This window comes from Chrysochloris asiatica, unplaced genomic scaffold (genome assembly GCF_000296735.1).
Source record: "Chrysochloris asiatica unplaced genomic scaffold, ChrAsi1.0 scaffold00124, whole genome shotgun sequence".
Classification (NCBI taxonomy): Eukaryota; Metazoa; Chordata; class Mammalia; order Afrosoricida; family Chrysochloridae; genus Chrysochloris; species Chrysochloris asiatica.
Genome location: NW_006408642.1, coordinates 9,645,565 through 9,656,340, shown reverse-complemented (window position 1 = coordinate 9,656,340; position 10,776 = coordinate 9,645,565). Strand labels below are relative to the sequence as shown.

At 47.7% G+C, this 10,776-nt stretch overlaps 1 protein-coding gene across 1 annotated transcript in view; it reads left to right on the top strand.

The window, feature by feature from the left end:
• Positions 1-602: 602 nt before the first annotated feature.
• Positions 603-10,776, top strand: part of LIMD1 (LIM domains containing 1) — an 86,580-nt gene continuing 76,406 nt past the window's right edge. Inside the window, exon 1 of the mRNA XM_006868823.1 lies at positions 603-1,923. Within this exon, the coding sequence (XP_006868885.1) occupies positions 603-1,923 (1,321 nt within the window). The remainder of the gene's footprint in view (positions 1,924-10,776) is intronic.

Genomic DNA, 10,776 nt, shown 5'->3' with positions numbered 1-10,776 from the left:
AGGCGGCGGGCCGGTCCGTGCATCCCGGCCCGCGCTCCCCCGTCGCCCCGGCTGGGATTGCAGCCCCAGGGCCGCCGGAGGAAAATCACGGGAACACCAGCCCGCGGGACGTGCCAGCGCCTGCTGCAGCCGCGCCTTCGCTCCGCTCGGGCCCGTCTGGCGGCGTCTTCACTCCCGGCCCTGCCGACTTCACCCGGCCTCCGCCCAACGGCTGCTCGCTGCCATGTTGTGGGTTTCCGAGTTTGAGTGCTTAAAGAGGATGTGATTTTTTTTGTTGTTTGTGTGATAATTTCTTTTTCTTTTTATGATTTGAAAAAAAAACACAAAAACTTCTCACGCCAGACGGTGGACAGTGAAACACCACCAGGCGACCCCACGTGTACGCGCTTTGGAGAACGACAGAAAAACTTCTTCCATCTGGCCTTGAGACCTGAACTGCTGGACTTTTAAGACTTGGGGCCATGACCCTGATGTTGGACCGGTGGAAGTCTTTACCTGCCCAGGGCTGGACTTGAACCTCGAACCTTCCCCAGCATTCTCTCTTCCTTGCCTCGCATCACTCACACCGGACACCGAGCTAAGCCATAGCACCTGGCAGCAACATGGATAAGTATGACGACCTGGGCCTGGAGGCCAGTAAATTCATTGAGGACCTGAACATGTACGAGGCCTCCAAGGATGGACTTTTCCGAGTGGACAAGGGTGCGGGAAACAACCCCGAGTTTGAGGAAACTCGCAGAGTGTTTGCCACCAAGATGGCCCAAATCCACCTCCGGCAGCAGCAACAGCTCTTGCAGGAGGAGACCCTGCCCAGGGGAGGCCAAGGCCCAGCCAATGGTGGGGGCCGCTTGGGCAACAAGGTAGCCCTGGATGGTGCCGCCAAGCCTCCTCTTGCTGCCTCTGCAGTGGCACCTGGGACAGCCACCACCATTGCTACTGGGCAGCCCTTATACGCAGCCCAGGAGCAGAGGGCCAAGCTGTTTGCCCATGGCCTGCGGCATGGCAACCAGGAGTGTGTGTCTGGGGAGGGTCCGGACAGTTCTGAGTTGTCTGCTTTCCACCAACCAGGCCCCTGCGAAGATAATTCCTGTCCCACTCATGGAGACTACTATGACAACCTCTCTATGGCAAGCTCAAAGTGGGGCCACGGTTCAGGGAGTGGATGGTCTGAGCCCCCAGGGAGTGACTCATCACTGTCCAAACCCTCTGGGGATCATCGCCTGTACCAACCGCAGCTGTCTAGGGCCTCCAGCAGGTCCTTTGAGAGTGGCCTTAGTGGCCAAAATGGTGGTATTGGTGGCCGTGGTAGTGAGAAGCCAGTGGGCTCTTGGTCCACCTCTTCTTCCCAGCGTGTAAACTCTGGCGTTCCTTCCTCAGGCCCAGAGAATGGGCCCCCCCAGTCCAGGGCTCCTTCTTTCTCAGCATCCCTGACCAGTAAAGGAACTCTTCTAAGAACAAACTCAGGGATGGGGAGTGACGTTTCTGGCATGATGCCCAAATCCACTGTGGACCCCAAACCCTGGTTCCAGGATGGTCCCAAATCCTACCTTTCGAGTTCTGTCCCATCATCCTCATCTGCAGGCATGGGCAACTCACAGATGGGTGTGGCCTCTAGGCTAGGTCCCAAGCCTGGCGGCACAGACCCTGGAACTGGTCCGAAGCTCAGCCCCACCAACCTTGTCCATCCAGCAATACCCACCCTGCCTGAATTATCTAGGAAAGAGGGTCCCCTTGGCTGGTCCCATGATGGCAGCCTGGGTCCTGTGCTCTCAGAGAGCCCCAGTCCCCCCAGGGTGAGACTGCCCTGCCAAACCCTTGCCCCTGGACCCGAGCTTGGACCCTCAGCTGCCGAGTTGAAATTAGAAGCCCTCACCCAGCATCTGGAGCGGGAGATGGATGCCCACCCGAAGGCCGATTACTTTGGTGAGTGGTGGAGTTGCCCAGGGTGGGGCAATAGGGTCCCCTACTTGAGAGAAGTGCCTTCTACCAGGGAGGGTGCCGCTCTCCTCGAGGGGCCTGCAGTTTTGTGTGTGTTGTTTTGGTAGGAGGGGCTTCCTCTTCTGCTTCTGATTTCAGAAACTTGAAAGCATCTCTGAGCAGAAAGCGGATCTTGCAGCTGGGGCTTACCCATGTGTGAAGAGTAAAAGTAGGGTGGGACTGCTCATAATCATGCTCAGAAAAGGAACTTTGGATTTTAAGAACTTCAGGTGAGCCTCTCAGTGACAGGCTCATGCTGGACTTGAATGAGAACCACTGTCTCAGGGCCAGAATCCTGCCAGGTGGGTGTGGCTGTCTGAGGACCAATGGGTGGAGCAGGGGCTCCCGACCACTCTGTGTGTGTGTGTGTGTGTGTGCGTGTTTGTACACGGTTACTTGTGTACACTTGAGGCATATGAGACCCCAATATGGAAGACTGCCTTATAGCAGTGATTCTCAAAGTGTGGTTCTTAACCAGTAGCATCTCTTCACCTGGGAACTGATATGGCGCCGTGCGATAAAGCACTGGACCGCAAGGTTAGTTTGAACCACAACGTCGGTGGTTCAAACACACCAGCCCCTCCTTGAACACCTTATACAGGGTTGATAATGAGTCGGAACCGACTTGACGACACTTAATAACAACAACCCCAGACCTGCTGTGGTGCTGCAGGATAAGCACTGGACTGCAAGGTCATTTGAACTGCAAGGTTGGTGGTTCAAACTGAGCAGTCACTCCTCGGAAACCCTATATACATGGTTGCTGTGAGTTGGAACTGACTTGATGGCACTTAACAACAATAAGAATCCCAGACTTTCTGAGTCAGAAACTCTGGTGCGTTCACAGACGGCCAGCTGGTCCTGACGTAGGAGTGGCTTGAGAATTGCTGGACTAGCGGCCTCCTCTTTCAAACCCACCCGTGGGTATAGCAGCCCAAAGTCAAGTCACACCCACAGTAATGGACTGACCTGAAATGGCCCACAAGAGGATGAAAGATGCTCCTTGCTGGTTTAACTCAAAAGTGCAAGGTTTCAGTTTGTTTCTCTCTTTTTTAAACCACAGACTCTTGGAGACTGCTGGCTTCAGCCTTTTTTCTCTGAACAGGTGTTGGACGTGGTGAGAAGTTGTCTATATTCTCCTGTTGAGCAATGGTGTTGCTGTCTCATGGAAAACCTAGCTAGTAAAGCAGCCCGTTCTTAGAAGATTCTGAGGGTTGTGAATTTTTTTTCCTTTTTGGACTCTGGATGATTGGGTTATATTTTCCCCACATGAGACCCGAGAGCCCTGGGAAGCCCAGAGTCCTATAGGGACAGCATCTCTGCAGAATGCAGGCGAGCAGGGCCAGGGAAGGTCTTGGAAGGGGAGATGATTGGCATACTGCTTTCAGTCTACAAGCATACCTGGTTTTACTGTGCTTCGCATTTTTTCTCACGTTGAAGGTTTGTGACTCTCTGTGACTAGCAAGTCTATGGGCACCAGTTTTTTGTAATAAAGAGTACTGGTGTGGCACTGGAAGATAAACACTAGACTAGCCACTCCTTGGAAATCGTATACAGGATCGCTGTGAGTTGGGACTGACTGGACCGCACTTAACAACAACAATGCATACTTTATAGAATGTCCCCCACCAAGAACCCCCATTCTCTGTCATCAAGTTGATTTCGACTCATAGAGACCCGAGGTAGGGTTTCCCAGACTGTAAATATTTATGGAAACAGAACGCCTCGCCCCATCTTTCTCCCATGGAGTGGCTGGTAGGTTTGAACTTAAGACCTTGCAGTTAGTAACCCAACGCTTAACTCACTGCACTATCGGTGCTTATTTACTAGACTTTGTTGTTGTTGTTAAGTGCCATTGAGTCAGTTCTGACTCAGAGCAACCCTGTATAGGATTGCCAAGAAGTGGCTGGCAAGTTTGAATCACAGACCTTGTGATTCAGATCAACCTTGTAGTCCGGCGCTATATCCTGTAGCACCACACCTGCCTCCATTTAGTAGACTATAGTGTAAACAGAACTTTCATATGCACTGGGAAACAAAAACCAAATTGGTGGGACTTGTTTTATTGTGAGTGGAGTTCTGGTGTGGTGCCATAGGATAAGTACTCCACCTCAAGGTCACTTTGAACTGCAAGGTCGGCAGTTCAGGCTCACTAGTCGCTCCTCAGAAACCCTATATAGGGTCAGTATGGGTCGGAACTGACTCCACTACACTTAACAACAACAACAACAGGGAGAGAAAGGACTCATGATTTGGCGCTGTAGGATTAGCACTGGACTGCATATCTTAAGGTCGGTGGTTCAAACTCGCTCCTTGGAAACTATACAGGAGAGGTGGTGGTGGTAGTGATGTGCCTTGGAGTCAGTTCTGACTCATAGCGACCCTGCATAGGGTTTCCAAGGCTGTATATTTTTACGGGAACAGAAAGCCTTTTCTTTCACCTGCTAAATGGTTGGTAGTTTTGAACTGACCTTGAGGGATGAGGAACTTTTTTTTTTACAAAACTATCACCTTAACAATTAGCCTGCTCTATTTGGTCAAACATTTAATTAATTCACTCCTAATATGATGGCTAGAGTCCAGGTGTGGCGCTGTGGGCTAATGCGTCAGACTGCAAAGCCGTTTGAACAGCTCACCAGCTGCTCCTTGGAAACCCTATACAGGGTCGCTATGGGTCGGAATTGACTTGACAGCACTTAACAACAACAAATGTGATGGCTGGAGTCCTTGACAGCACTCAACAACAACAACAAATGTGATGTCTGGAACTGTGATTGTCTTGGCAGGGCCAGAAGAAATGATTTCTTCACGGGCCTTAAGCAGCCTGTGGGACTCCTGATGTGGCACTGTAGAATCAGCACTGGACTTTGAACCACAAGGTCAGCTGTTCAAACTCAAGAGCTACTCCAGAAACCTTATATACACAGGGGCTATGAGTCAGAACTGACTCGAAGATACTTAACACACAGCAGGAGCCTTGGTGGCACTCAGCTGCTAACTGAAAGGTCAGCAGTTCAAACCCACCAGCTGCTCCACAGGAGAAAAATGAGGTTCCCATCAAGATTTATAGCTCCAGAAACCCTATGGGAGAGTTCTACTCTGTCCTGTGGGGTTGCTGGGAGTCAGAGCCAACTTGATGACAGTGGGTGGTGGGTTTTTTTTTTTTAATTTTTAGGGGGGGCATCAGGTAGTGGAAGGCATTGAATGAAGTTGTAAGGCCAGGCTAGGTGAGAGGTTTGCAGATTTAAATTGGTGTTCAGGGATGGTCTCACCGAGAAAGTAGCATTGGAACAAAGGCTTGAAGGAAGGACATGAGCAGGCAATCATGCAGCCGCCTATGAAGAGGGAGTTCAAGACAACGGGAACCCTGGGGCCACTCCAGGCCAATTTACACACTATGCTTGATGTTCGGCACTGAACTTATTTGGCTCAACAACCTAGGCAGCAGGTTCTATCATTTTGCCCATTTTACTGGTAAGGAAACTCATGGTCAGGGAGGTGAGATTTAACTATTCATGGTTTGAACCTGACCGTTCAGCCCCCGCACCCATGCATCTAACTGCCTAGTTGCGTTACCAACCTGCCTCTCAAGCACAGTTTTAAAAGCCATGTAATTTGTTTTTGACTAAGCGTTATATTCACCTGTAGGAAATTCAAACTCTACAAAAGCTTGTCTGGTGAAATATTACGCTCTTTCGTGGCCCTGTTTTTTGTCAAGTGTCCTTCTGGGTCCAGTGATTATAAATATCTCTCTCTCACCCTGGCGTCATGTTCCCCACCTGCTCTGCCATTTCCAGTGCACAGCGTGTCTTGGCGGCTGTCCCATATTAGCACGTGTTGATTTGCCACAGCGTTACCAGGTGTGGATGTGCCCCTGGTCTTGTTAGCAGCCCTCACTGCTGGACCTTTAGAATGTGCCCATCTGCTAGGGGCAAGTACAGCTGTAGGGCAGACCCCTGGGAGCGGGGATCTGAGGCAGTGGTTTTGTGTTGGGGAGATGTTGGCTGCAGAGCTTCCTTCCACATGACGCAGGAGCTAATGCTGGCCCATCCCTGTTGTGGGACCTTGAATAAACCCGTGCTTCCAGGCTTCACTTCCCTGATCTGTCACGTGAGGTGCTGGGCCAGCTCAGGATCACCACCATGGTGGTTGTCTCTTCCTTAGATCAGGAATCACTTTAGGGAGTTTGTCTCTCTAGCACACTGTAGTTAGGTGCTATTGAGTTGATTTTCGACTGATGTCATCTCATGTGTCAGTAGAACTGCCCCATAGCGTTTTCTTGGCTGTCCTCTTTACAGGGTGGTGTGGCACTATAGGATAAGGAGCTTTACATGAGCAGCGGTGGCGCTATAGGGTCAGCACTGGACAGCTAACTGCAAGGTCGGCAATTCAAACCTACCAGCTGCTCCTTGGAAACCCTATGCTGGATTCGCCATGAGTCAGGACTAACTCGACGGTACTGACACAACAGCCGTCTTTACGGGAGCAGCTCGCTGAGTCTTTCCTCCCTCAAAGTCTCCAGGTGGGTTTGAACCACCAGCCTTTTAGTTCACAGCCAAGTGCCTAACCTTTGTGCCACCAGAGCACCTTCCCCACACGCTGCACGTTTCAGAGTCTCTGCCCAGTGTTTAGAATCCCAGCCTAGGTATTCGAATATGCTTATCTTGCTGTTTCGCATACTTGGAGACTCCTGCTGATGGGTATCTCAAGAAATGTGTGTTCTTGCTTGCACGTCAGCTGTTTACCAAACTGAAAAATATTTAAAGGCACAGGGACCTTGTCAAAGAGGGTCAGGAGAGCATAGCTGTTGCCTTTGGAGTTGTAAAGTCAAGTAATGTTTTGGTTGACTAACTCAGATCTCCTCACCTATGTCTGTGTAGCAAAAGGGGACCTTTTGGCTATTTGACATTGCAGGAAGAGCCTGTGAAGCCCAGCTGTACCTTTGAGGACTGTGGGAATCTGACGACAGCCTGGTTTCAAGTTACTGGATAACTAACTCATCACTGAACTCCTCTGAGATTCCATGCTGCCTCTGGGTTTTCTTAAATACGGTCCTAAAGAGGTCTTCTCGTCCTAATGTCTCTACTTCTCTCCTCGGGGATCTTCTGTGGTTTCTCTGATGTGTCCTTATGTCCATGAGGAAAGAGTTAAGGACAAACTCTCAGTGTGGCTTGGAGAATGTTGTTGGAGTTCCAACCCTAGAAGGAAGATATTGCTTGCTTCATGTGATATGACTTCTGTTTTAACTCAACAGTTTACATGGACGGAGCTGGCTTGTAGAAGGCATTGCATCCTTGGTTTAATCTTGCCTGATTTTCTTCCCTTCCAGGGTACCCTCTTGTCTTCCTCACACTGGCCCTTTCGTCCTGTTCTAAGGAAAAAAAGACACACATCTCTTGTAACAGGCGGGGTTCCTTATGAAACCAACTCTGAGACTGACTTCAGTGTGAGTTGTTAAGTGCCATCAAGTTGGTTCCGACCCATAGTAACCCTGTAGGGTTTCTGAGGAGCTGGTATGTGGGAGACTTCTTTGGGAGTTGCTAACTGGACTCTTTTTTTTTTTTTTTTTTCCGAGGCGGAGGGGTTATTTTAGGAATGCAAGGTTGGTTCTTCATTTTTGTTTTTTTAAAAATAAACTCACTATTTATTGACATGGTTAGGTTCCAAAGACAGGGTCATTTTGCAAAACTCATCACGATACAAAAATGTAGGATGACATTAGATCACAATATAGAGGGTGACAACAATTTCCCCAAACTGACAAACGACATCATTACATGACTGCAAAAGCACTGAGAAATAAGGCTCAGCCAAGTTGACACGTAACCTTAACCATTACAACCAGCATTACACTTGCTTGCAGCTCTGTGTTCGTTACTGCCAAACATTCACTGTTAACGCACTGTTCCTGGGATAGATTTTTCATTATTGCTGTAAATGGGAAATGTCAGATAAGGAGATAGCCAATAAGTAAGGAGTCGGTGTGTACTGAAAATATGTTCATAGTACAAACATAAAACTGCTTTTCAATGTCTTTTTTACTAGGTCATCTAGGTCTGGTATCTTTTTATAGAAGGTTGATGTAGTGCCGCTCTGAAATTTTCTGTTCAGCCCTTTAACTTCATCATTTCTTCCAGTCACTCTTTTTTTTTTTTTTTTTAAGGTTTTAATTGTGGGTTGAGTGAAAGTTTACAGGGCAGTTCATCGGTTTTACATTCAACAAATCATACACCTTGTTTCATTACAATGATTATTATTCCCTCCATGTACCATTATTCCCTCCATGTTACCAGTATATTCTCCCTATTCATGTTAGCTTTTTTTTTTTTTAAAAAACAAAACACCAAGAACAATCAAGCTTATATAATAATTTACACCTCCAAAGGGCACATACTGTAAGCCTGCCTCCTGGCCACCAGCTCTCAGCCCCTCTCTTCCTATAGATCTAGAATCTGCAGCCACTCCCCATCTCCATGACCCCGTCTCTGGCTTCTCTGCTTCTCTGGATAAGGTCCCGCATTCTGCTTGTGCTCTTCTTCCTTGATGGTCCTAGGGACCTCTGTTTCTGCACTGTAAGATTAACCACTCACTTGTTTTTGTTACAAAACTTCTACCTTTACAATTGTGAGAGATGCAGTTATTCACTATTGAATCATATGAATCTTATCCCCATCTTTTTTCACCAGACCCATCTAGACCAAGATGGAAACTATTCACTGGGGACTCTTTCTTCCGCCTCACACTCTTAAACTAAACTCCCTCTTGAAACCTTGTAAGTCAGTCACTTTGTGCCTTTATCGCCACCTCATTTTAGGTAGCCAATGTCTAAGTTGCCCGTCCCTATCTACCCTTTGTACAGAGGGGAGAGCATTGACACTTGATGTGAAGACTCCTTCCCCCTCTGTTGGTATTTAGAGTTACTACATCCATGAGTATAGGTCAGGTTCATCAAATTGTAGCAATTTACCCTTGTTTCCTTTATCAAAAAAAAGTTGTTTTTTTTTTGTAATGTTCCTCTTGTCGAGTTCTGATTATCAAGCCATGCAGGGTAGGTCAAACGGGTGCTGTCTGCAAGTTTGGGTGTTCTTGTGCTTCTCCCCTCACTTCATATCAGCTGATGCTTCACTCTCAGCATTAGCCCTCTGTGGCTATGTCCTTGTCCATGGGCTCAAGTGTCCCCAGGTCTCACCACACATTGGACCTACCAGCCCTTCTTCTTTTCTCTCTCATCTCCAGGTCAACAGGATCCAATGGACTGGGGTTGAACTCAGCCCATTTCTTCATTGCTGCCTTTCGCCCCTCTTCCACTCACCAGTAGACCAATGTCGTCACCAGCAAGCTTACATGCCTGTTCATGTGTTCCCTTTGAGTTTCAGTCTGTCTTAGAGGGGAGTTTGTCCTAAAGGAACTTGATTGCTTGCTTTGATGGCTTCCTGGAGAACAGCATGCTTATTCTTGTAGTAGCCAGACATGCTGACATTTTTGTTTTGTGTATTTCCTGATGATCATTCTTTGAAGATAGATCTTCTGTTGTTCCAGGCTGGTCTGCTTGTCCTTTCTAGTGGGAATGTTCCACCTCAGAAGTTCTGGATAGGACTCAGGATTCTACCTAAGGTCCTATACTCTGTAAATACTTTGCAAGAGGCCTATTTCACTAGGCAAGTTCTAGAACCCTTTTTAGGTATTCCAATCAGCTATAGGCTAAGACGGGCTTACAAGTTTTCTGTAATCATGTTTCCCAATATTCCTATCTATCCCACTCACAGGTCTATTTTACAATAGTAGGCAAGGGAAACCAATATTCATAAGATAGTCAAGCATTTTAGTATTATTTCCCCTCTTCAAACTATGCCTAGATCCCTGTATCACAGAGCCCTGTTGTTTCAAGGTTGAGCATGCATCATTACTTACCTCTATCCCACTTAGGCCATAGAAACCTGTCTCAGTGTTTCCCTATCTATCTTGTTCTTCCACCTCCTCCCCCTTCTTGTATTGCCCTCCCAAAACCCAAACTAAATCCCCCACCCTAACCCCACTGTTGTGTTCATCTTTTGTTCCATTAATTCTTCCCTCCATTTAAGACAGTCTTTTTTATCCTGTAATCTACCTTCTCACCACCTGGATCTCTGTTCCTCTGTGTTTACCTTCTTTCACAATTGTTATTGTTTTGATCATAGACTGACCTCCCAGATCCTCTGTTCTTATAATTTTATTCTGTTCTTGACTCTTCCATTTGTCCATTGAGTTCAGGGTGATGCTGCCACGTACATCATTCTGTAGTTGTTGTCTGTTCTTTTTGGTTCGCAGTCTACAGAACTCCCTTTAGGATGTTTTTCATTGAAGGTTTGACTTTGTCAAAATCCCTAAGCTTCTGTTTATCCTGGAATGTTTTGATTATTGTTGTTGTTAGGTGCCATCAAGTTGGTACCGACTCAGCAACCTTATGCACAGCAGAACGAAACACTGCCCGATCCTGGGTCAAGCTCACTACGGTTGCCACGCTTGAGTCCATCAATGCTGCCACTTGGCCAATCCATCTCATTGGGGGTCTTCCTTTTTTTCTTTGTCCCTCCACTTTACCAAACATGGTGTCTTTCTCCAGCGACTGATCCCTCCTGACAATAGGTCTGAAGTATGAGAGACGAAGTTTGGCCATCTTGGCCTCCAAGGAGCACTCTGGCTGCACTTCTTCCAAAACAGATCCATTGGTTCTTTTGGCAGCCCATGGCACTTTAAATATTCTCCAAAACCATAACTCAAAAGCATCAATTCTTCTACGGTCTTCCTTATTTACTGTCC